We start from the raw sequence: 25434 nt of genomic DNA, 5'->3' as shown, positions 1-25434 counted from the left end.
AGCCTTTATTACTTCATATTTCATACACATTTATAACTGTGGTTACTTTGTGATAAATGCTTAATTCTCATCTTTAAATATTTCCACAACTCCTCTGCTCTGTCTCAACACCACAAGGCCAGGCAGGTATGTCAGATTGCTTTACCAAGCGTTACATGAAATATTGAATCTTATTCAGAGGTATTATCCTTGCCTATAATGACTTTCAGCTTTCATTTTGTGATATTACATGAGAGAACAGTATTTTGAACAAAAGAGGAATCTGATTATACTGGCTGCTGTATATTTTTTTATAGTGTAATTATAAATCGAAAGCATAAGTGGCCAGTTTTAACTTAGGTTTTCATGCTCATGAATAAATCAGAAGACCCCATGCTCACAGGGAACTCTCGCAGACATGTGCTTTCAAACACACTTGCCATACCTTGCTCACAATGGTTGCCATGGAAACCTGCTGGGCAAACACACTGTCCACTTCCTACATCACAACTGGCTCCATTCTGGCAGTCACAGGTGTGAGCACAATTAAAACCATGAAATCCAGGAGGGCATTCTGGAAGACAGAAATGTCAAAATGTAATCTTTAGCTTAGAAACAAAATGGAAGAAAGGACTAAAGGATATAATCTTGTTCATGTGTTTATCAAGCCTAAAAATGATGTAAAAGGGAAGAATTAGATGTATGGGGAATCACAGGAGAGATTAATCATGAAAAAACGGGTTGATATTATGTCTAAACCTAGTAAAGCCCATGAGAAGATCTGAAATATCTTAATAATGTCAGTTTGCTTTGCTTACTGTAGTTGACCAAAGAGCACTACAACCGTCCTGTTGTCGTTTAGAGGTGAAATGTCCCCATGGGCGCACATGATGCACCATAGACTCACTACCTGGTCGTACTGTTTGGGAAATTTGTGGAATCTTTAGGAGGTGGAATCTACCGGAGGGAGGAGGGATACTGGCATCATGCCTGGCTCCCTTTCTGCTGGCTCTCTGCTTCCTGAGTGTAGATACAACATAACCAGCCAGTCTCCACCTCCTTGATTCCTAATCTAAATCCTCCTTGTTGGAATAGATGGCATCTTTATGGCACTATGAGCCAAGGCAAGCTCTTTCTCCACTCATTACTCTATCATACAAACACAAGAGAAATTAAAGCATCTAAAACCTAACCCTAAACTTCTGGTTCAGGTTAAATAGAGTGACACTAATATTGAATTAAATTCCTTAAACAAATAACATGGAATATAAGCAGGATTTCCATCCATTGCTGCCCAAAGGCAGCTGGGTAAAGAGCATCCCTGTTTAGACAAACTCACAGCTGGTTCATGGGGTGTCTGTCTGCCGAGAGTACCTCCAAGTAACAATGGATTGTTAAATCCATTATTGGCAGAAAACCCTAAAGAATTTTAAAGCCCAATTTTTTTCTTCATGGTACTTGTTAAAGTCTGAAATTTTAATTTGAGCTGTGAAACTTAATCAGTTTACAGTAACATACACTAAAAGTTTGTGTAATTTTATATAATATGAATATATTCTCTCTATGATTTAAAATCATTTTGGAGCTTAGAACCTCCACACAGAGAACATATGGTAGCTTCTGCTGTTTACCATGTTCACAGCCTCGTCCGTAGAACCCTTCGGGGCACTCACAGGCCCCAGACAGCCTGCTACAAACACCACCATTCTGACATGAGCAATTAAACTTGCAGTCTGGGCCATAGTTACCAGGAGAACATGCTGAGAAAGAAAACATCAAACTATTAGGATTTGTCAAAGGACAGTTAAAAATTAGTAAGTTCAAAGATGAAAAAACTGTCATTAACGAAGACATGAGTACAGATAAACCACTAACTAATCAAATTAAAATGGTGAACTCACAGACTGGGTATGGGGCAAACAGTAATTCTCAATCCCTGGGTCTTGACCTCCCAATACCAGATATACTGCATATTAGATATTTACATTACAATTCAGAACAGTAGCAACATTACAGTTATGAAGTAGCAACAAAAAATTATAGATGGGGTCACCATAACATGAGGAACTGTATTAAAGTGTCACAACTTTGGAGAGGTTGAGGGCCATTGCTGTAGAGGGTGTGTCTAGCACACATGGGGCCGGGTCCCAACCCAACAACCCGGAAATGAGCAAAGCACAGCACCTTACATTGCTTAAATGGTGAAGAAAGGGAAAAAAGAGGTTGCTCAGAGGCTAACAACACTGCTGCTCTTACAGAAGACCTAAGTGTAGATCCCAGCATCCACACAGCACATCATTGTCACAGAACGTGTGTAACCCCTGTTATAGTATATCCAATCCCCTCTTCTTCCCTCCAGTACACAGACACACACTCAGGCAAAACACCCCTGTGCACACAAGCAGACATAGACACAGATGAAGAAAATGACAATCCAATGTGCAAATATGAAAATCATAATATAAATAAAATTCCAAAATTAAATGAAATGGGTAATGCTATAGGGAATGACTTACCCAAACAATCTTAATTTGAGGCAGAAAACCTAGATAAGAAATTATAGTAACAGTTCTTACATTGAATAAGAGTGAAAGAGAGAGAGAAAGAAAGTGCTCTCCAGATTCACAGGGATTCTACAAACGTTCACTAGGCAGTGCGCCAACCACAAACGATCACTAGGCAGGGCGCCATCCACAAATGTTCACTAGACAGGGCACCATCTCGACTTAGAATATTTCAGAACGTTGAAAGAGGAAGGAAATTTCCAAATGCTTTTCACTGAATGTGTGGAACATCAGTTTTACAAACTGGAAAAGGTTGCATATAAAATAGCTCCATTTTCCTCTTGGATATCAATGCCAAAATCATAGAATGTATAAGTATATACAATCCAATAGCACTTTATAAAATAGTTAATATTCATCATACAGTAAGTGGCCTTATATTCTTGGAATATAAGGCCACTTACTATTAGAAATTCATTAATATCACATCACATATGCTATCAGACTAAAAAGAACTCATATAATAAACTATGTAGATAAAGAAAAAGCCTTGCAATAAATTCACTAAAATATCGTCGGGTACTTCATGGATAAGAAAATTAATTATTTGCTTCTTAACTTAAATATCTTAATACTAAGGTCAGTGTCTTTATTGATAAGGAGTATAAAATGTGGAATAAAGGATGGATTATTTGTTCTTGAATACAACGAGTTAACCTCAGAATGCAATTTTTTTCTGAAAACGTACAGTACAATGGAACAACCAAAGAGTTTTTCCTAGATGAATGACTATAACATTAATTTGGAAGAACAAATAAATAAGAACAAAATAAAACCCTAGAATGCAGAACAGTAATGGGGAGAGCCATTTCATATTTCATGTTTTGCTACACAGTCAAGGCTGTACTTGGATTTCAGCTCCCCTTCAGTCTCCACAGTGCTGAGACTAAGGACAGGAGCCACGAGTCCCGGAACACACACCCGTCTCTCTCCCAGAGGCCAGTATCCTCTAACCATTTGTCAAGTCCTCCACGAGTGTGGGTCTCTTCTGTGCCTTGCTTAAAACCTTAAGGTGCAGCCAATGTGATGTCCACAGTGGCTTTGGGCTTTAGGAAAAAAGTGGAATTGAGGTCTCAGGGGAATTTGTTCCCATCAATAAGATTTCAATTTCAGATGTTTCAGAGTTTTCCTGCAATTGTCTAGAATCTAGGTACTGATTAATGATCACTACTTACACAATTTTATGAAAAATGTGATCATAATTATAAACAGGTTATTGGAAAGTAGCTGCTTCATGGGCCTCTACTCGGCACTCCATAACAGTGAACCCTAAAGTGGACTTGGTGAGGCTAAGGAGGAATCAGCTTGCCTTTCTCACAGCGCTCCCCGGTCCACCCCAGGCCACAGGTGCAGCTTCCATCCTCAGCATTGCAGAGTCCGTCATTTCTACACATACATTTGAGCTCACAGTTGGTGCCATAGTTAGTCTGGGGACAGCCTAAAGGAAAACATTTTTAAGTGTTACGTTAAATGAATATGTCACGAGCCAACGATTTTTCTTTTCTTTTTTTGAGACAGTTTCCACACAAAGACAGGAAAAGCAGCAGAAAATCTTCAGATGAAAACAGCCCCCTGGATGTCACAAGCGCAGCACTGCCACAGGCTCACTCAGTTCACAGTCGCTCCATAAACATATTGGGCTGGTCCTGTGTGCCTAGGACACTGGCACGTAGGGTTTGCCTACGGAACAGTCAGCAGCGATTTGAGTCAGGAAGTGGGATGGCTAATGTTGACTTCAGGGGGATCTGGAAATTAGTAGGCATACCTGAGGGATTATTTAGTTTATGTTGGCCTCTGTACGTGCCAGTGACTCGCTTGATTAGGCTAACTGATTAGGGTGCTATCATTATCTTGGTTTGGATCATGGATTGCATGGGAAGCAAGCAAACTGAATAGCCACATCCACTGTTCTCTGCCCTTGACTGCAGAGCACTGTGACCAGCTTCATGAAGTTCCTGCCGTGTGGCTTTTCCCTCCAGGGAGGACTGTCCCCCAGAACTGAGGGCCAAAGTAAGCTCTTCTCCTTTAAGTTGCTTTTGTCAAATTATTCTATCATAGACATAGAGGAAGCAACCAATGGTGGGGTGTAGTTTACACAACGTCTCAAAATCAATAGTGAGGAAAGAAGAGCAGTTCTTTCTTTAATATTCTGGTGCTTAACTGCTCAGGGTAGGGAGGGTAGTACCCAAACATACTACCAACAGAAGTTAAGACACCAATGAGTGAAGAGAAGTGGGCTGAAGGGCCTTCCTATCCATGCAGGGGAACATCAGGAAGCACCATCAGTGTGAATGACTGCCCCTGTACGATGAGGATGATTCCCTTATTTAGTTAGTTCTGCCATAAAAATATGGCCTCATACTGCCATCTAATACAACCTTTTAAGGAAAACTCACTATCCATATATTACATGAAATTCTCCAATCTTTGAGAGTTGGCAACTAATTAAAATCATTTTATAACAGCGTGGAAGGCATATTCTGGAGCCAATTCAAACATATTTGTGGCCAAATTTGGCCAAGAGCCTACCATTAATAACCTCCAGCTTATGGAGTTTTTACATCATGATATTTCACACATGGATTATCTCATTTAATGCCCCCAAACACCCCTGTGATGTGGGTAACAGTGTTCTTAATTTTCTCTTGGAAACACTGAAGCTGGGAGACTAAATCCTTGGGCAAACTTAGCAACCACTCAGGCCAGAAGTCAAGACTCAAGTTTGAAAACTCTAACCAAGCCTACTTTTAACTGCAATAGCGGGAGAGATATTGGAATATCTTTTCTTATTTTTTGATTTTTAATTCCAGCTAGCATAAAAACACTTAGGTGCATTTAAAAGGAGAAAAACAAACAAACACAAAGAGCCCAATCTGCACGAGCTCTCAGCTAAGGTAAGGCAGAACATGTGACTGAATCCAGTGGAGGCCCTTGCCTGTGTAGATCTGATAAAGGACCAGTTGTTGCTGGTCAATTAATGGAAGGTTTTTTTTTTTAAATGGGGGCAGGTTGGGGGGAAGTGAGGGGAGTGGAAGGAGGGGAGGGAGGGGAAACTGTGGGTATGCAAAATGAATAAAAAAATCTAAAATTAAAAGGAAAATTTTTATTTTATTGAGCAGATAACAGTGTGTGGTATTCACATATGTGCTGTTGTTCTTGTGTGCTTCCGTGTATGTGGGGGGGGGCAGAGGTCAACTCAAGTATTGACCCTCAGGAGTCATCTCCCCCCCCCATCTCCCTTTTCAACAAAACACTTCTATTTATTCCCCTGGACACCTCACATCAAGACACCCTAATCACACTCACCTCCCAGTCTTTTCAAGTCCACACCCACCCGCCATGACCCCCCCGCCCAGCACAAAATTAAAAAGTCCCCGCCAGAAGACATCAGTCATAGAGAGTTAAACTTCAACATCCCATCCCAACTTTTCAAGAGTTCTTTTGAAGGCTTCCCACCCAGGCTGTTACTTTTAGTTTGCATTTTGGGGTGGGGGGAGGGGCAGAGTCACATGGGCTTTCCATGTCCTTGTCTCTAACTGTGTGTCTGCAGCCGATATTTCTGCAAAGGTAGTTTCCTTGCTCCTTACAGTCGTCGGGAACATGAATCTTGGGCTTCCGCATGGTTTCTGGGGAAAGCCCAGGCCATGGACAAGGCTCCCAGCTGCAGCAGAACCTTGGATCCAGGATCCAGGCATGGCTCTCAATGGCAGTACAGCCTTGATGTCATCATGGCCTCAGACTGCAGCACAGATTGTGGACATCCTAATGACCTTGGGAGGTCAACATGGACGCATTATCAACACAGACCCTGTCTACAGTAGGACCACGCCGTATCTCTTAAGATAGGATTTCTTTTTGGCCTGAAGGTTGAGGTTAGGGTAGATTGGCCAGCAATCTGCAGGAATCCCTATGTATTTACATTGGTTCAAGGACTCAAAGGAAGTCTAGAGCATCTATCTATCTATCTATCTATCTATCTATCTATCTATCTATCTATCTATCTATCCTCTATATTCATCTATCATCCTCTCTATGTAGTATTTTTAAATTAATAGGTACAATTTACAATTGCAAATTGTTATTGTGTAGCTCTCTGTTACGATGATCAAACACCATAATCAAAAGCAGCCTATGGAAAAGGGTTTATTTTGGCCTACAGTTTCAAAGGGAAGAGTCCAGCTGAATGCAACAGAGGCATGTCAGCAAGCCTTGTGCACTGGGGCAGGAGAAGGAGCCTGGGAGATAAAATTGGAAGTGGGGCAAGATTTTAAGTTCCCAAAGCCTACCTTCAGCGACATCCTTCCTTCAATAAGACCAGTGTTTCTAAACCACCCCCTAACAATGTCGCCTACTGAGGACCAAGTGTCTAAACCCTAGAGCCTATAGAAGACAATTCTTATTTAAATCATCACATACTGTGTAAACCATGATGTTTGAAACCTGTAAATAAATCCTGCCCTAGCTGCATCATTTTGACACAAGCACATAACACCTACTCTCTTTATGTTGCTCAAAAATGGTGTCTATCATCAATCAGTGTATTTATCTACCATGTAAGGGACCTCTAGAAATTTGTCCTTGCACCTACCTGTAAGCTTGTGTCCTGTGACTAATATGAACCCCTTCTTCTTCCATTCTAGCTATAACCACCTCAGTCCTTCATAATTATTATATTTTCTACTTCTGTGAAACCCATGATTTTGGGTTCACTTATGAGTCATGTTTCTTTTTCCGTACCTTACAGAGAAGTGAGCATGTGTCATCACTAAGAAATAGAGTCTTATAATCTGGGGACTGTTTAGAAAGGGCATGTGTTGTTAAATAACATGGAACTGTCTTTAATATGCCGGCACGCCAGTATTGGTGGTGTTGTAATCAAGATCATCTTATTTTTCTTTTCTCCCAATTTTAGTCGGATGAAACTTAGCCTGAGCCAGGCAATGGTGGCATACACCTTTAATCCTAGCACTCGGGGGGCAGAGGCAGGTGGATCTCTGTGAGTTTAAGGCTAGCCTGGTCTACGGTGAGTTCTAGAACAGCCAGAGTTATACAGAGAAAGCTTGCCTTGAAAAAGAAATAAAAACAAACAAAAGCCAAAACCAAAACAAAAAAACAGTCTTATATTTTCAATTACACCATTCAAAATTCTGGAGTTTTCAATGAAACCCTTAAAAATATCTGAGTTGTCAGGCTCACAGCACATGTGCTAATAGAATTTGGTGCCATCTACTGTAAGCGTCCATGAAGGATGGCCAGTAGACTTGCCTTCTTTCACTTTGTTCTTTCAATTTATGGATCATTAATGTTTGATGAAATCTCCATATTGTCATAATTTCTAACATCTATCTGCATCACCATAATGGCTGTGCTGTTTTAAACTTGGCACAAACTAAACTGAATTTAATGTTATTAATTGTCTCGCTACTATATTTTTTATATCTTTCATTGTTTATTTTGTTTCTCAGATTTATCTTTTAGCTGTTCCTTAAGAAATTTAAAAACATCATTTTTCCAGGAACATTTTATTTCAAAAATATAGCTGCTGATTTACCACAATGCTATATTTGAAAAACTGTGAATAAAAATACTTGGATCACATTTTCTCCCCAAGATATGAATACACATTGATTAATCATGCGCTAGCATCGAGCCCTGCTGTGAGGCACAAAACTCCATCCAGATAGGCACACTCACAGGGGCTTCAGACTTCCCTCTTCTCCTTAGGACGGGAGGTTTTAGTCAAACTTCTTTCATTTCTGAGTCATATATTTGCATTTTTCTCTTTCCCATTTTTTCCACATCTCCCTCCATTATTTCCAAGCCGCTCTCCTATTTCCCTCCCTTTCATCGCACGCTCCACGCCTGCGCAGGCGCAGATGAGCTCCTCTGTCCTCTCAGGCCCTGCTGGTAATGTGGCCTTCGTTTGCATGATTTCATTGTTTTCTGAGCTGCTCAGTTTACCGTCCATTCTCTTGTGCTGCTCCGTTATTTATTCTATGAACCCTTGCATCTCTGCCTTATCGCCACATTTTCTAGCAAACACTCTTTCATCAGGCCCTTGGAATGCTGGGAGAAATTCTGGCTAATACTTTGCTGTGTTCTAAAGTAAAATTTTCATGATCTAGTTTCGTGTGTTTTGCCTTTCAGGTTCATCCTCTTCCTTCCTGCAGAATCACACTGAAAAGCAGACAGAACTCCAACTAATTTTTTTTTGTTCCTAAAGTTGGGGATGTATTCATCAACTAACTCTATGTAACAGCTGTTTTCTTTTGGGGGGATATTTAAATTTTTGAATGAGAAATTATTTAATTTTTTATAAAATATTATATTTGTCCTACAACTCTTTCCAGGCCCCTCCCAGCGTGTCTCTTTCTTAAACAAGAATACTGTAATACTGTGCTGGCTAGTTTTTTAAAACTGGTTTTATTGAGCTGTACGGTTTTCTCTGCTCCCTTCCCTTCCCCCCTCTTCTCTTCTACCCAAGACCTCCACGCTCCCAATTTACTCAGGAGATCTTTCAGGGATTATTTCTATAGTGCTATTTTATTTCCCCAGCTATTTTATTTAGGGTCAGTGTGGCTTCAGGGTTGAAAAGCTAGTACCAACAGTCTGGACGTTTTCTTGGTCATGTGTACACCTTGTGGGAAATGCATGTGTACGTAGATGGGTACATATGTATCTGTGTAAGTATGTACAAGTGCATGTATGTATTTGTGTTGTCTGTGTGTTTATATGGTATTTGGGCTCCCATACCTGCATATGTGTATGTGTTCACACTATGTATGTGTGTTTGTATGTGTATTTGTGTATACATATGCAAATGTTTGTAACTGTTTAGCTATCATTTATAGATTCCAGCTTGTTCCAGTTTCTACCAAGCTGCACATATCCTATATTTGTTTGTTTCATGTCATTTCTGTAGCATATGATGCCCAGGGAGATTACGTTTGTTCCTACGGCCTGCCTGTTACACAGGCCTGACCCACACATAATTACAGTTTTCTCCCTCTATGAACACCAAAGGAGATTGCGAGCTCAGATGTCCCAGCTGAGAGCCATGGCCAGCACTCCAGTTCCTCTATGTTTATAATTTTAATTATGATAATAATCAATATTAAGACTTCAGAGAAGCAAGGCTGTAGTTGTCGACTATATTTGCATGTTTGTCTCCTGTTTTTCTTACAGCGGGCCTCTGTAGGTTGAAGAGCACGTCGAATTCTTTCATCTTGTAATTTACGTTCTCCAGCATGCTTTAGAAGTTTTCCAAGAGTGGTCACTGTCGCCTAAATTGCTCCTCATAACCAAGAGTATACATAAATCATTCTCATTTCAATTTCTGTAGCCTTCCAAGAGGCTGTTGCCTCCGCAGTGCAACAGGCAAACATGATGCCCTGTGATTAAGGCCCCATTTTAAAGGAAGCATGGCAAATCATGCCACAGTCTGAGCACCAGCCATGTTGTCCTAGTTCAGCATGTTTATTGCCTGGACTGTTGAGGTGCATCTTTAGCAGCCTTTGTTACCTTGCTGACACCTGGATCCCATCAGGCCGGGTGGACAGTGACACCTTCCTGTTACTGGGTCACACTTTCCTGAGCCACAGAAACACCGTTGGACACAATCCTGTCCATAATGACCTTCAGGACAAGCTGGACAGGAGATCAAAATAAAGACATACAAGGTTTATTTTGCTTATTGAACATCTGTCACTCAAAGACTTTTAGACACTTGTCAATATATGGTCCTTTCTGCTAATCCAGTATCTTGCTGACTTCCCTACAGTTTAATTTTAAACTTTAAAAATAAAAAAAGAAAAACAAGTAAGAAGTCCCAAGCTGCCACTTTCTTAGAACAGTTTCGGCTGGAATGTGGAACACATAAGCCTGCATCTAGTTTCAAAACTCGTATCTGATAGATTTCAATTGCAAATTAAAAGCAAACAGCTTCTGGGCTGGAGAGATGGTTCAGTGGTTAAGAGCACTGTCTGCTCTTTCAGAGGATCTGAGTTCAATTCCCACTAACCACATGGCTGCTTACAACTGTAACTCCAGTTCCAGAGGATCTGACACCCCCACACAAATATAGATGCAGGCAAAACACCAATGCACATAAAATAAAGATAAATTATTAAAACACAAAACAAAACAAAACAAACAGCTTCCGGTCTTACTTTAAATACAGGTACATGTGTGCGTGCATGCCCACACCCACATCACAAACACAAACATACACATGGTCTGAGTGTGTGTGTGTGTGTATGTGAAAAAAAAATGTGAGTATATATATATGTGTGTGTGTATGTGTGTGTGTGTGTATTTCTGTGCCTGTGTGTATGAGTATGTATGTGTATATATGAATTTGTATGGTATTGTTGTGTGTTCATGTGCATATGTGTGTGTATATGTGTGTAGTTGTACTTTCGGTACACACATAAGGTTTTGCAGTATTGAATATTTTTTCTCTTAAGTCCTTTCTGGAATCTTACTTTATACTCCTAACTTCAATGTAAGATCTACAATACTCATATTTTCAAATATTTATCTATGTCTTTGGATTTACTGATCTATTTTGCATTGTTCCAAAAATGAATTGAGATGAATGCTGAAAAAAGATAACACATAAAGATAAAAGAAATGTCTGTAAGAACCAGCTGAGATGACTACATAGTAACAATGTGAAGATAAGCAAGAAAAACACTTGGCCTTGCCCGAGGCAGGCTGCACACTTAGCTCTAACCTACCAATCCTTCAAGGCAAGGAAAATGGCTCCTACAAGATCACAGCTTTCTTAGGACAACATGTTCCCAGTGTTCAGGAACCATTGCCTTTGAACACGCTCTTGCGTGGGGACATTTCTCCCAGTTACTCTCTTTGAAGAATGAACATAAAAGAGCCAGCCAGAACCTTCCTCAGGAAGTGTTTATGGAATGGCTTTCACTCAAAGATCACTTGGCAGTTGGGAACAGAGGCTCTATCCAGTAGGTGTCTATCATCAGCTCTTTGGATTTGAGACTTTGTCCTACTAAATTTTTATGATCAGTAAAGGGGGCTGCTGTCACAAGACAATTAACAGAGAACATTGTGTTTATGTAAGTCAGAGGCAGCAGCCAGCTGCCTGGGAAGCACAGGCAAGGAAGGCATCTTCAGCTTACACCAGCTTAATGGCCTGAATTAACAGAAACTTCGCTACTCCTCTTCCAGCAAGACCTTCAAAGAAGGGCATGTTTGCATGTATGTTTCTGAGTGTGTATGTGTGTGTGTGCACATACATGTATGAATATATGTATCTGTCTAAGTGTGTGGTAATGTGTGTATATGTACATATGTCTATTTGTACCTGTATATGTTTGCATGTGCATATGCTTATGTATATGTGTATATGCATATATGTATGAATGCATATGTGTTTCTATTTTTGTATGCATGTGTGTATGCATATATGTGTATGGTGTTCTGTATGTATGCATATGTGGGTATCTGTGTATGTGTGCATGCTTTTGTGTATATATTTTTGTGTGCCTGTGTATGGTATGTGTGTATATATGTCTCTATTTATGTGTGCATGTGTATATATGTGTATTTGTCTATGTATGTAATGTGAAAGTACACATGCATGCACACACATGAACAAGAACTAAAATTATTACAGTTCATCTACTTTTAATTTAAATCCATACTAATGGTGCTTCTCTCTTTTAATTGTGAAGTTAATGATCGCTGATGATAGTATGCCTTAATGACTGACCCAAAAGTGAATAACCCAATCTCAAGTCCTTTGCCTAAAAACTAGATATTTTAGCCCAGCTTCCAGCCTCTCTCTCTCTCTCTCTCAGTCTGTTCTCCTCACCACCTCCTCTATCTTCTGAGATCATTAGTGATCCTGAGCTCAGACACCAGGGTGACATAATCATCAACCCCTGGGCCATAGGCATCAGAGGGCATGTGTTCGGCTAGTTATTTGGTGGAAGTAGAAACCACCCAGTTACTTAGAAATGGCGGGTCTGATGACAGAAGAGATGCGTTTTTCTAGGCACAAACTCACAGGCTCCAAGAACGTGTATTTTAAAGGTATCCTCAACTTTCTGTCCCTTACACATGATGCTGGTAAGTATTACAATGCACAGTTAAGGTATTTGCGCTTACAGCACTATTTCCCTTTTGACGAATAGAGAAACTATTTATTGTTGAGACATAAACTTGCTGAGTATAGATAAATTTCTGGAACTTTGGGCAAGACTGACAAAATGAACCCAAAAATTCTTATGCTGGCCTTGCCTAACACTTTTTTTTTGAGTCCTGACTCGAGTACAGTGTTTTTGGGTAGGAAGGTTTATTGCAAAAATATTTATTTTGGTAGTTATGGTGACTTCAACTCTGAACCCAAATCTGATGTTATTAGTCCTCAACCTAGGATTTAGATCAGCTTGTATTTGCTGTCCCTATAATAAATCCCCAAGTAAAGTTTTACACCACCATTTACTCTCACAACTGCTGTCTTAAGAACTATGCTTTGGTATTTTGCTGCACCCTTTGGACACTGGAATAGCTGTCCTATCTTTCCCATAAGTACAGGGTGTGGCAGTAGGACGGCCTCAAGTTCAAAGCCAACATAAACTACACAAAGATGCCAACTGAAAGACCAGGCACAAATCACTTACTTTGACTGCAGTCTGCTCCAACGAAGCCAGGAGGACAGGTACAGGTGCCAAGTGTGCTCTCACATTGACCTCCATTCTGGCACTTGCATGTCTCTTGGCAGTTTGGACCATAAGTGTCTTCTGGGCACCCTGTCACAGGAGAACAAGATTTCACCTGTTGTTGTAACTTGAAGCATTGAGGTGTTCAAGCTCTCTTAACTCAGTATTTCAATTATTCATCACTAGTGATTTTGGCTGCCTTCAAACTACTGATTCAAACATGGTAATAGATAGTTAAATACACAGGAAGACAGAGAGATAGACAGAATGTTGGATAATAGATACATGACAATAGTTAATACACACACACACACACACACACACACACACACACACACATATATATATATATATATATATATATGCATGCATATACAGACAGACAGATTTTATATTACATGCTGTCCCCTGATAAATCATCAGAATTCCTTTGCGCTTCTCTGGCATCCCCTCTGAAGCATTCTTACAATCTAGGCAAATTCAAATGCATCCCTTCCTTACTGATTAAATATATTTTATTTTGACCAAAAGGATCTTGGTGTGTTTAATAAATATAAGAATTCAAAAGGCACCAAGTGGAGAGGATGCTTTTCATTTTTTGCTAGTTTTTGATTTTCTATTTTTGTCTCAATGCATACACAGATAATAGCATGCACTGTGATTTGAAGGAGAAACGTTTCTCATATGTTCATGTATATGAATGAATACTTGGTTCTCAGGTACTGTTTGGTAAGTTTGGGGACTTTTAGGAAGTAGAGCCTAGCTTGAGGAAGTCCATCACTGGACTGGGCACTGAAGTCCTGTAGCTTGGTCTCAATTTCTAGTCTCTGTCTGTCTCTGTCTCTCTTTCTCCCCCTCTCTGTCTTTCTCGCTCATGTGTGGATGGAAAGTGTTTACTCTGCTTACTGACAGGCTGGTCTTATGGTCCTATTGAAGACCTTCAGAGCCATGATGAACTGTCCCCTTCTGGAACTGTAAGTTAAAATAAATCCTTTCCTCTGCTAAGGTGTTTTTTGTCAGGATATCTATCACAATAAGAGAAAATAATTAAAGCAGGTGACACCTAATGTAATAATAATGATGACACCATGTAAGAGATTGGTCAGAGGGGGGGCCTTTTATTGAAGACACGTTTTACAAGTATGGTATGTAGCCTGCCTCCAAAACCATAGTTGTTCCCCGGAGACTTAGATTTGACTACAGACTTAGAAAGCATCTGTATCTTCCTCCTTTTGCCTTCCAGCTTAAAACAAACAAACAAACAATAAAGTCACACATGGTGGGAACTAAAGCAAACACTGAAGCACTGTGCACACGAAGGCTGCTGCTCTGTCGGAGCTGCTATTTTGCTCCGCTCCTCCCTGGGCTGGATCCCCTCTGCTGTCCCCTCCTTCCAAAGGACAGCAGTGTTCACAGCAGTCTTAGTGGATCCCAGCGCTCCTGATGCCCCTTCCCCTCTAAAATGTATTAGAGAACGGTAAGCATAAAGTTAGTGCAATATCCTTTCCCTCATCTTCCATTTATTAAGATATGAATATTTTCCTGCATGTCTAACTGGGTGTGTCTCATTGGATGTGATTTTCATAGTTTTATAAAATCAGTGATTTGCAAAAGTGCATGATGCGAAGAAATGTTTGGAGGAAAACACACAAGGAAACTGAGGGTGTACAGACAGAGCCAGTATGGTCAGGCATGCTCCTCAGGCATGCTGCTTCCTCAAAGGAGACTGAAGAGGCAGTAGGTCTTCTAGAAGTCTCTAGAGTCCTAACTGAAAAGTGAATCATGGTGTAGAGATCTGGGCAAGTAAGGGGAAAGAGCTTCATGTTACAAAGAGAGACATTTTATAAAAATAGACATATAACTGTGGTTACTATTCTGAATATAAAGAAGCATCGCATCCGTTGACCAGGAAGAATGGCTTAGTGTGAGTGTCCCATAGAGTTAAGTGTCTAAGAGATGCAAAGTGAAGATTTTAGGGTACTTTCTCAGTGAGTTGAAGCTATAAGACAGCCATTTCCACCCGTGACATATACCACTGCAGCCATCTTATCCCTGCCTTGTACTTAGCAAAATAACTATTGCTTCTTTTTTTTGTCATAAATAGAAAAAAAGCACATTATTTCATCCTTCAGTTTAATTATGCTTCTTAAATCAGTACACTATATCTTATTTAAAGAATATGTCATCTATCAAAAGACAATATATGCACAAATCTATGGGTCACTGATTCATTAAATCTACATGTCAAGGGTGGTGTGTGGTTTATAAAAGTTGTGGTGATTTTTTTCCCAAGAATTAATTATTTTGTGGACAATCCTGCTTTCTTGTTCACTTTTTTGGCACATGCAAGTGAGAATTCTTGATCTGTGAGCACATCTCAGAGGGTCCCTAAACTTAACAAGACACACTGTGGACATAACCATTTTATCACGTGTGTCCTAATAAAGACAAGGCCCCTCTAGTTCCTAACCTTTTGTTTTCCGCGTGGTGCCACCTTTGCTACATTCTTCTGGGAATGTTGTCTCCCTAGCAAGGGTTGTTGGGTTATTTTCCATTACAAAACCATTTTCCCCCTCCACAAGAAAACTTTCCTTCTTTGACTCTAATAAAAAAAGAAAAAAACAACTCAATTTGGAATTTACTGTTCTCATTTGTTTAAATATTGAAGGCTTGGTGGCAGGCCCCTTTGCCACCGCACACTGTGATCATGTGAATGACATTTCACTTCGACAAACAAGACTGCGTCTGTATCTCGAGGCACACAGTTCCTAAGCAAATGACTAGCATTAATCTGTCCGTTTGCCTAGTATTTGAAAAGGTTACACACATATGGGCAAGGCATTGTGGCACAATTTGGCTTTATTCTGAAAAGGGAGAAACTAAAATCTTCTCGTAATGAATGTTTATGACCATGGGCAACGTCATCTGTGAATGCCTTTATACCCTCCTGACCTGGCAAAGCTGTTCTCACCACGTTTCCCAAAGCATCTGTTTGAAGCACGGGGCCATTTTACAAAACTGACTAGTTACTGAGAACTCAAATGAGGGCGATTCTAAATGGCAGGCAGAGAGAGGAGTATAAGGTTTCCAAGGTCTACAGTAGTGTAGGACCTCTCATTGGTCATGGAATTCATAGGACCACGAGTCCACACTCTCGGGCCCTTGTTCTCTTCTATGTAAGAGCCACGCGCTCACACTGAGCACCCTGGAGCAGCTCTGGGAAGAAGCTAGGAGATGTTCAGTGTGTTTGTCTGCTCCCTCTGACCTCTGCTGAAAGAGAAGTTTGATTCTCCCCTCTGAACTTGAGAACATGAAAGCCCAGTTGTTCTTGGCTGCTGAAGTTTGACTTTGGAGCCAGCTACACCTTTTATGGTTATTTTCTTGACTCTTTCTTCACAGTCTTGTAATTACAGTGGATGCTGCCAAGGAACCCTTGCAGCCGTCTCCAACCACGTGTTGCTTGGAGCTAAGCCCACTTGACAGGCAGGGAGCTACTCCTGCTCAGCCAGCTCCACTTTAACAAGGTGAGGCTGCCTCCCTTAACCCAAGGTAGCTCATCTTTGGAAATGAAAACATAGCAAGTTGTATGTAACCTGATATTATTTTCTTAACAAATAATATTTTTGAGTCCAGGAAAGGAGTTCTTCTGAGTTATGTAACAATACCTTCATAGGACAAGATGCTTGAGATAGATCATAGCCATAAACTAAGAGAAATTTTGTTTTAGTTATTCATTTTCAACTGGAATGACTGTACTATTTATGGATCTAAAAAGTATTACTTGAAACAGTTTTCATATGTGTTTAGTTGTGGCTTCAGTTGTCAATGTTTAAAATGTATTAATGATATTTGAAAATTACTGTCTATGGCTTTTAGAAAATTTGGGTGATCAGAAAAAAATTAGAAAAAAAATGGTATTAAAAAAAATGACTGGCATGATTAGAGGAAGGAGTAGCGATGGCCAATTTGGGGGAACAAATGACACTGAGGTAAAATCATTTTATTCTTACACCTATAAAATCTGCAGTATAAATAATTACAAGCTTAAAATTAAATGGTTGATTGAACATTTTTACATGCTCCTTGGGACTTTTTTAGTGTGTTTTTTCTTTTATAACCATTTTTTTGATGTTAAATTGTTCCAGTAAATGAATATAAAGTTCTGAGTTTAGAGAGGGTGCTGTCACACTACTGGACCAGGAGCAACTGGTATTTTATCATTTAACCAAGTCACTGCTTTCATTACAGAATAACAATTCACTTAAGTTTTGTTTCGATGCAGTCATGGGATCAGCTTACATTCAAATCTCTTTAAATATGTTGTTGTTTGTTCTCGGTAGATATATAATGATACGCACATAGTTTCAGATATTTTTTTCTTTGTCTCTTTTCTTATTGGATACTTGTGAAGAGTTTGGCAAAAAAAAAAATGATCATGAAAGACCAAAAGAGAGATGGAGAAGGGGGAAGCAAAGAAAGACAGGAAGATAATGCTTTCTACTATTCAAGTAAAATATCCCACAGAATTTGTTATAGAGATAAATCTTCCATTCACCTGCACCCTTTACTGTGAATGATGGTCTGTCCTACTGCTATCTCCTCAGCAAATCCCACTTCTGCACAGACTGTACTTACGGAACTGACAGTGGTTTCCATGGTAGCCAGGCAGACAAGTACATCTTCCTGTGACTGGATGACAGTCTTCGTTCCTTGCTGAACACTGGCATATCTGGTTACAGTCTTTCCCGTACGTGCCTGGTGGGCAGACTGAGGGGCAGAGGAGAAGTCAACCCCAATGAATTGAATTTGTCTGTGTAAATATGGTCCTAAAAGTGAGAGCAGGGGCAACTTATTAAATAAGACCATTGCCTACAGAAGTGCGCAGCCCTTCGGGAATTGGGTTTCATTAAATTTGCTTAGGGATTACTTCACTGTATGACTTTGTTTTGTTCAGTCAATTTGTGATTGACTGTCAAGGGTTGGCTGCAATTTTCTTGTCATGGAAAAAAATCATAGTGTGATGTCAGGGAAAATCAGCTAAAATAATAGTATAATTCATACGGGACCACGTATCTGGATAAAGATATTATTTCTGGGGAAGCTGTTTTAAAGTCTCAAGGTGGCTTCTCCCTCCGCCTTAGCAGGTGCTATGTTGTGTCGCCTGTCAGCCCCTCGGCTGCATTCTGCTGTTTTTTTTTATGTAGTCTCAACAGTGAAATTCCCCCCCCCCCTTCAACTTTCAAATCACATCAAGGCATTTTTTTTTTCCTTTTTGGAAAAAAGGAAAAAGGGATGAGGTATTTTTCAGCACAGAACCTGGAATCAAGTAGGCAGTTTTGGTTTCATGGTTATGGACACACGGCAATTCAAACAAATTCAGCGGAAAAGAAAGCAGACAAGATGGCCGTTAGGTCCTATAGACCTAACACAGTCTAGCAAAGCCTCCAGCAACATTTGACAGACTCTGCTGTGGGTATAGACATATAGACACTCTTTGTTTCAGATATACTAATTGCTGAAATATCAGTTCACGGAGCATTCATCCTGGATCTGCCAGATACCCAGAAAGACACAATTGGCGCTACAGTCAGCAAAGCTTATTGACTTGGCTGATTAATGTCAAAGGAAGAAGAGCCAACCAGGCTGGGGGTGAATGTCGGCAAGCCTGCTGCTTTTTCCACCTCATCGTCGGTGAACTTGGAGCAGTCTTCCTACCCTACTGTGATATATCAACTTTGTAAGGGGAGGTATCTACAGGATACAGGAGGCTGACAATCAACTCACACAATAATTTGTCTTCATTAAAGTCTTACAAAAGTTTTCTAAAGTCAAAGTTGAATTGATTAGACATCCTTCCTAGCTTTTGCGATCTGTGCCTGCTGTGACAGTTACATGTTGATACCTTCCCATAGAAAACATGCCCATAGCACACGACAATGAACAATTCTGAGAGGTGCAAAGGGGGATTCTGAACATATATTGATCTGGCTAATAAATTATAGCAGCTCTACTTATTTGCCTGTTCTCCATTTTGAAGTGTGGAGCCTAATGGCCCAGAGAAATCTGAGCTGGTGTGATTTGAAAGAGCCCTCAAAAAGTTACGCGATTGGAAGCTCCTGGTGACCGTGCAGTCTAGGGAGACTGTGACCATCTGGACCAAGGGAGCAGACCATTGTCACTGCGCTATCTGGGGCCTTACAGAACTTGCTCTACATAAATCCCTCCAACCAAATTTCCTTCCTATGGAAAGATGACTAGAATCTATTCCCAGATTGTTATGAGGAGGAACACATGTACAGGTAGCACTAATTGGACCCAGTGGGTTACCAAGAAGGAGGAGGAGTGAGTGGAAGAATGAAGGGGAAAGGAAAAGAATAATAAGAAATAATGAACTTGGGAGAGACTTATTGGGGAGCTATGGTAATAAATGAATGGAGTAAATGAGGGTGTTGGATATATTCCAGTGAAATTCTCAAGAATAGATAAGTTTTTAAAATACTTGAATTTAAAACCAATTTAAATAAAAGTGGCATGTATGTGCAAATTATGTAGAAAAATATAGTGTAATTATTGGAAGAAATTATCTACTATTTAAGGGCCATTTGTACATATTTCTACTACTCATGAAAATTGATTTTTCAAAAAAAGTACTGAGGGGTAGGGAGATAGCTCAGTAGGCAAGGGTGCTCTCTGTGAAATCATTGGAACCTGAATTTGACCCCCAGAGCCCACATTTAAAAACTTCTGAGAAGGTTAAGTGTATAGCTGTAATCCCAGAGCTGAAAACAAGATAAAACTTGACTCTGCAGGGGGCCACAGCCCACATAGTTTTGTTGTTGAGTACCAGGACAGTGAGAGCCCCATTTTAATAAGACAAGGTGAACTGTGCTTAAGAAATGACCCCCTAAGGTGACTTCTGATCTCTTCATACATGTGCATACAGATGCACATGCACTCACATACATGTTCTTCTGCATGTACACAAAGACACAAAGCACTGAAATAGGCTGAAACACATATAAATAGGAACTAACCATATCACTTGTGTTTCCTTCTTTGGGGTCTTAATGAGACTATGCAAAAGCACTACCCACTTCTCCATCCTAAGGGAACCCCAGTATAGCATCAGCTTTGACTGTGAAAATCAGAGAATCCAAAATAATAAAAGTTATAAATGCCTTGCTCTAGAAACTCCAGATTTCTTAATGGTTTTATGATTAGTTCTCCAGCACTAAAATTAAAACGGAAATAGAAATAAGGCAAAAACAAGGAGTCCCAAATGCTACCCAGAAAGAGTATTTTAGAAACCACATACCGTTTTCTCTGTTACCCATTCAGCACACAACAATTTTTAACAGTTGTCCCTAAGAAAGAGAAGTGGTGACTGTACCCAGGACTTCAGAAGCATGTGACTTACTGCGAAGTCTGACAGGCTCACTTTCTCTGCGAGTAGAGATGGAAAGCAAGGACACAAGCTCATCTGTGGCCTTTCTCATGCTTCCAAATGAACGGCACCATGTGACCAGCTCAGCCCGCCACGGGAGACCTGCAGAATTGTGGGGATTCTTAACCAACCAAGAAGCTGCTTGTGCATGCCACTAGGCACCAGGTCCACAAGAGTGGGCAAGATCAGGCTTGTGTACTTGTCAAGTTGGTAGTAATGAGAAGATAAACATGACCACATGACCCTCCAAAACAAATACCAAATGCCAGCTGTGGTGAAGGTGCAGGTGTGAGAAGGGGAGGAGCTGTAGGGCCACGTTAGCATTGGCAGGTGTGGGATGGGAGTGCCTAACTCCAGATGTTCTTTGTGAAGAGGGCACTATGCAACGGAGCTGTTAAAACATCAGGGACAGTGTATGTAGACCAAGGGAAGGAGAACAGAGGAAAGTAAGGAGAATAGTTTTCCATAGGAGACCTGGGGGTGCATGAGTGGCTGAGAGAATTCTTAAGGAATACGGTAGCAAAGTTGCATTTATGAATTATTTTCTCAAGTTGACACAGATTTATTATCACGTAATTATGGCAGCCATAAGGCAAAAGGCAAAATGCTCTTTCTTGAAGCTAGAAGAGAGATGGATTTAATTGCCTCTTAGTTTCTAGAAACTACATACAATCCTTGGTTTGTGGTTCATGTCCTTAACAAACAACTTAGCATCTTGAGTTTTGATCTTACAATAATTTTTATGATTTCATTATGTCCACTCGGGTAATTCAAAACTTGAGTTGCTCAGTTTAATGACATCTACAAAATTCCTTTTGCTTCATAAAAAGTCACATAATCACAGGTTCCGAGAATTAGGGCACGGCCATCTTATTCAGCCTATCACAACTTCTACATCCCTTAATGCTGCATATAATTCTGAACTCATTCCTTAGGGGTCATGTAGTGCTACATGGTCAAGCTCTACTAGCAGCCTCTAGTTCAAGCTCCTTGTAAATAGATGCTCATATCATACTTAACCATGTCAAAATATGTGGAAAAAAACTTGGCTAATAATTTAAAGATACTTTCATTTAGTGAATTAATCTAAAAGATATCATTTAACATGCCATATTGAGAATGACTTGAGATTCTTCCAAGGTCAAGATCCAAGAAAGAGTGGAAGCATCTAGGGATTCCAGCAGATATTTAAAGGAAAACCAAGGGAAAGAGCTGTGTGAGAAGAAATCCGAGGATGGACATTCAGATGAGTCTCCTGGACCATGAACTGCTTCTCATCCTAGTGTTCTATACAGTCTCCGGTAAAACCACCTAAAGCTATTGGGTACAGTTATTCACGGGTCTGGACAGTGTGATAACTGAGCATTGAAACCAGGAACGACCTAGGGTGTCCTCAGGATAAGCTCAGGGTTCCCGCCTCGACATACACACACTATCATTCTGTCTCTCTTGGTGTCTGTCTCTCTGCCTGATTCTGTCTCTCTCTGTGTCTGTCTTTGTCTCTCTCTGTGTCTCTTTCTGTTTCTGTTGCCTCTGTCTCCCTGTCTCCCCACCTCCTTGGTTTCAGAGAAAGTAAGACACAGCTTCATAGTTTAACATCCAAACTTTGAAGGCATTGTGAAGACAAATGGCATAACCTTGGCTATCAACCTCAAACATCTTTCCACTAAAATGTTCTTGTTCCTGTTGCACCCATCACACAGGCTGGGAAACCACTGCTCAGTCTCATTTGAACAGATGGAGGTGATTCCTCTCCCAGATGACATCATTCTGGATGACAGAACAAGTACAAAGCCTCCATTGTGTGGCTTCCCGAAGGATGCTAGCTACGTTTTGTTCTTTGAATTGACCAGTGAAAATAGTTTTAAAAAATAAGTGGACAATGGCTTACTGAATTAGAGATACCAACATATTTTGCTTGTGAATCTATAATCTGGGTAAAGTAAATACCCAAACCATTGTGAAGGAGAAGTCCTGCTTTTGTCTTGCTGATTTTGGCAGTATCTCAGACTTTTTATTAAAAGTTGAGAGGTCAACTTTGGTAAGATTGAAATTGGAACAAAATCAATTAGAGAGACAGTTTAGTAAATCTCAGGGCTTCAGGAACCTTCTTGCCCTAGCTGTGTTGTAGTGCATTTCTTACTATTGTGTTATGTCTTTAACAAGAAAGAACTCTCATGTAAGATGACTTCTAAACCTAATTCCATACTCTTCTCTCGAAACAGAAAGTCAAGTGAGGCCCTGTAAAGACTTTAAAGAACTTGTCCTTATTCAGTTATTTTATTTGGGTTGGCAAACGCTTTCTAAGACGGCACGCAGACACAGAACTTGTAAGAGAATGCAATGTTGTCTTTGCATTTGCTCAGCCATTGTCTTTAGCATTCAGCAGGACACATAGCTGCTTCCTCAGGAAGATCGGTCTAACCTGCAACATCATTTGTAACCTCAGTCTTTTTACTGTGACTCTCACAAATTTCTGGGTCATGTATTGAATCTCAGTGTCTCCAACAAGCTAAATACACACACACACACACACACACACACACACACTTTAGATTGCAGAAAGACGTATCTTCTATTATGTCAAACGTTAAAATTTTAAATTCCGCCTTAAACATTGGTTTTCCCAGATTGAGACTGACCTCAGTGCTTCATGTAGCATCTTTCACTCTGGTCTCTATCAGAAGCTCAGAGCCACCCAATGATGGATCAGCTGTCACCTATAGCTCCTCGGAATGTCTTTGTATTAAACTAATGGTGCAGTGGAGCAGCCAGCCTGACAGGAGGGTTATTGATTTGCAATCTGGTAAAAGAACTGACAACTTCATTGTTTTAATTGTTCATTTTTCATAGGTTGATGCATGATCTCACCCGGACCTTTTTGCCTCGTTCAGAGAATAAATATATGGGAGTCAGGACATCTGAACAACTGGGTCCCTCTTAAAGTTCAAGAACACAGGGTAGCCTTGGTGCCGCTGCCTGGGATCGCCAGCAGTCCCTGAGAGTGTGGGGACTTGCTGGGGGTGGTTCTTATCTGTTTTCCACATCTCTTTCCTCTTTCTCAGGAAGACCTATGATGTCAACTGATCTGATTGTTCCTTGAAACAATGTTCTTAGTTCTCACAGTCCATTAAAGGAGAGAGGAGAGACTAGGCTGAGAGTCACTGGGGTTTAGTCTGGGTGGGGACCTACCAGACACTGTCCTGGTATCACAAAGGCCCAGAGACCTCTTGTATCGCGAACTCCTGGGAACAGACGTGGCTCAGAGCTCAGAATAGTTGGGATGTTAAAACATATGACCCCATTTCCCTTGAGAGATTCAAAATCAGTGTTTTTGGAGTGAGAACTACACGTATATAGTAACATGTTACATACATACTATATGTGTGTGTATGTATGTATGTATATATGAAAAAGAGGAGTAGGAGAATAGATAACACTATGGATATTTGAAAAATCCATATATAGAATCCTACTACTTTATAAGCCTCCTAAATATGCATATATGTTTAAGTTTAATTGAAGTTACCCTACATGGAGGAATGGTGCTTCCCCAGAAACACACGGTGCTACACAAAAGCCCAGTGTTAAGTATTGGATCTGTAGTAACAAGTTGTTGTTCAGGGGAAGTTCCACAGAACCCCCCTAGATAACACCATTGCACATGGCTTTGATGGTAAGAAACTTTTTGACAAAAACACTACATATCATAATCACCAAACAGAGAAATCAAGCTGGTGCTGGTCTGGGACCAGTCTCCATGCTAGTTTGCACAATGTTGGATGGTACATCAGCTACAGTAATGCCTGGCCTGACAAAATATGTTCATTGGTGCAACAGTGATATAGGGCTAACCAACAGTTTTCTAAGTGGACTAATGTACACTCTATAGAAGGGAACCTGTGCTTCATACTAGAAATCTGTCCAAGAATCCTTGCCTGGGGAGATAATAAGCCTTACTGCAATTATATTGTCAAAAGAGATATAGTATCAAACTGCATCGTAAATACGTATCCTTACACCCATAGACTAGTGCAGCTCCCATCCATCATGGGAGAAGCTTCTTTATGCAGAGGATGGTGGTTCACACAGACACTCACAACTTGTCACAGTGAAGAGGATAGGGGACTGGAAAGTACCCAGCCCTAAATTGGACGTGGCTATCACCACCCTGACTACCAGACCCATCCCTGAGGTTCAGGAACCACTGTGGAACAGGAGGTGGAAAGATTGTTAGATCTGGTGGTTGAGGAAGACTGTCTTCTGGACATATATGAGCTCACAGCAGGTCTGTTTAACAGCAAAACCCTGCTCAAGATCAAGTCAATCACCACAGGAAGAAAGGGGCTCCTGAAGCTCCACTCCCCACTGAGAAGCTACCTGAGGGTGACAGATGCTGAGAAGGACAGCTGCTTTTCTTCCTTGTAGTTTTCCCTTTTTCCCATGCCCCAGGTGACGATGCCCTACATCCATGTGTATGCAGCAACACTAATAATAATCGATACACTATAAAAAGAGGAATGTAGGGGGATATCTAAGGAGGATAGAGTTCGAGAAGGGAAGAATATGATCAGTATATTTTTGTGAACTAGCAAACTAGTAGCAAGACTGGTCCCAGACCAGCACCAGCTTGATTTCTCTGTTTGGTGATTATGATGTATAGCATCTTTGTTAAGAAGTTTCTTACCATCAAAGTCATGAGCATTGGTGTTGCCTAGGGGGTTCTTCTCTGGGACCTCCCCTGAACAACAAT

At 40.5% G+C, this 25434-nt stretch overlaps 1 protein-coding gene across 1 annotated transcript in view; it reads right to left on the bottom strand.

Annotated features, from left to right (window-relative positions):
• The window catches only part of LOC125397498 (EGF-like and EMI domain-containing protein 1), a 660639-nt gene that overhangs the window by 6467 nt on the left and 628738 nt on the right, over positions 1-25434 (bottom strand). Inside the window, exons 17-22 of the mRNA XM_087899566.1 lie at positions 17873-18004; positions 13199-13327; positions 10065-10190; positions 3853-3981; positions 1611-1739; positions 425-553 (exon numbers count right to left, since the gene is read on the bottom strand). Of these exons, the coding sequence (XP_087755692.1) occupies positions 425-553; positions 1611-1739; positions 3853-3981; positions 10065-10190; positions 13199-13327; positions 17873-18004 (774 nt within the window). The remainder of the gene's footprint in view (positions 1-424; positions 554-1610; positions 1740-3852; positions 3982-10064; positions 10191-13198; positions 13328-17872; positions 18005-25434) is intronic.

The sequence above is a fragment of the Myodes glareolus genome, chromosome 20 (genome assembly GCF_982192425.1).
Source record: "Myodes glareolus chromosome 20, mMyoGla1.1, whole genome shotgun sequence".
Lineage (NCBI taxonomy): Eukaryota > Metazoa > Chordata > Mammalia > Rodentia > Cricetidae > Myodes > Myodes glareolus.
Note: the sequence above shows the minus strand (reverse complement) of the source record. Positions and strands in the feature narration are given on the sequence as shown.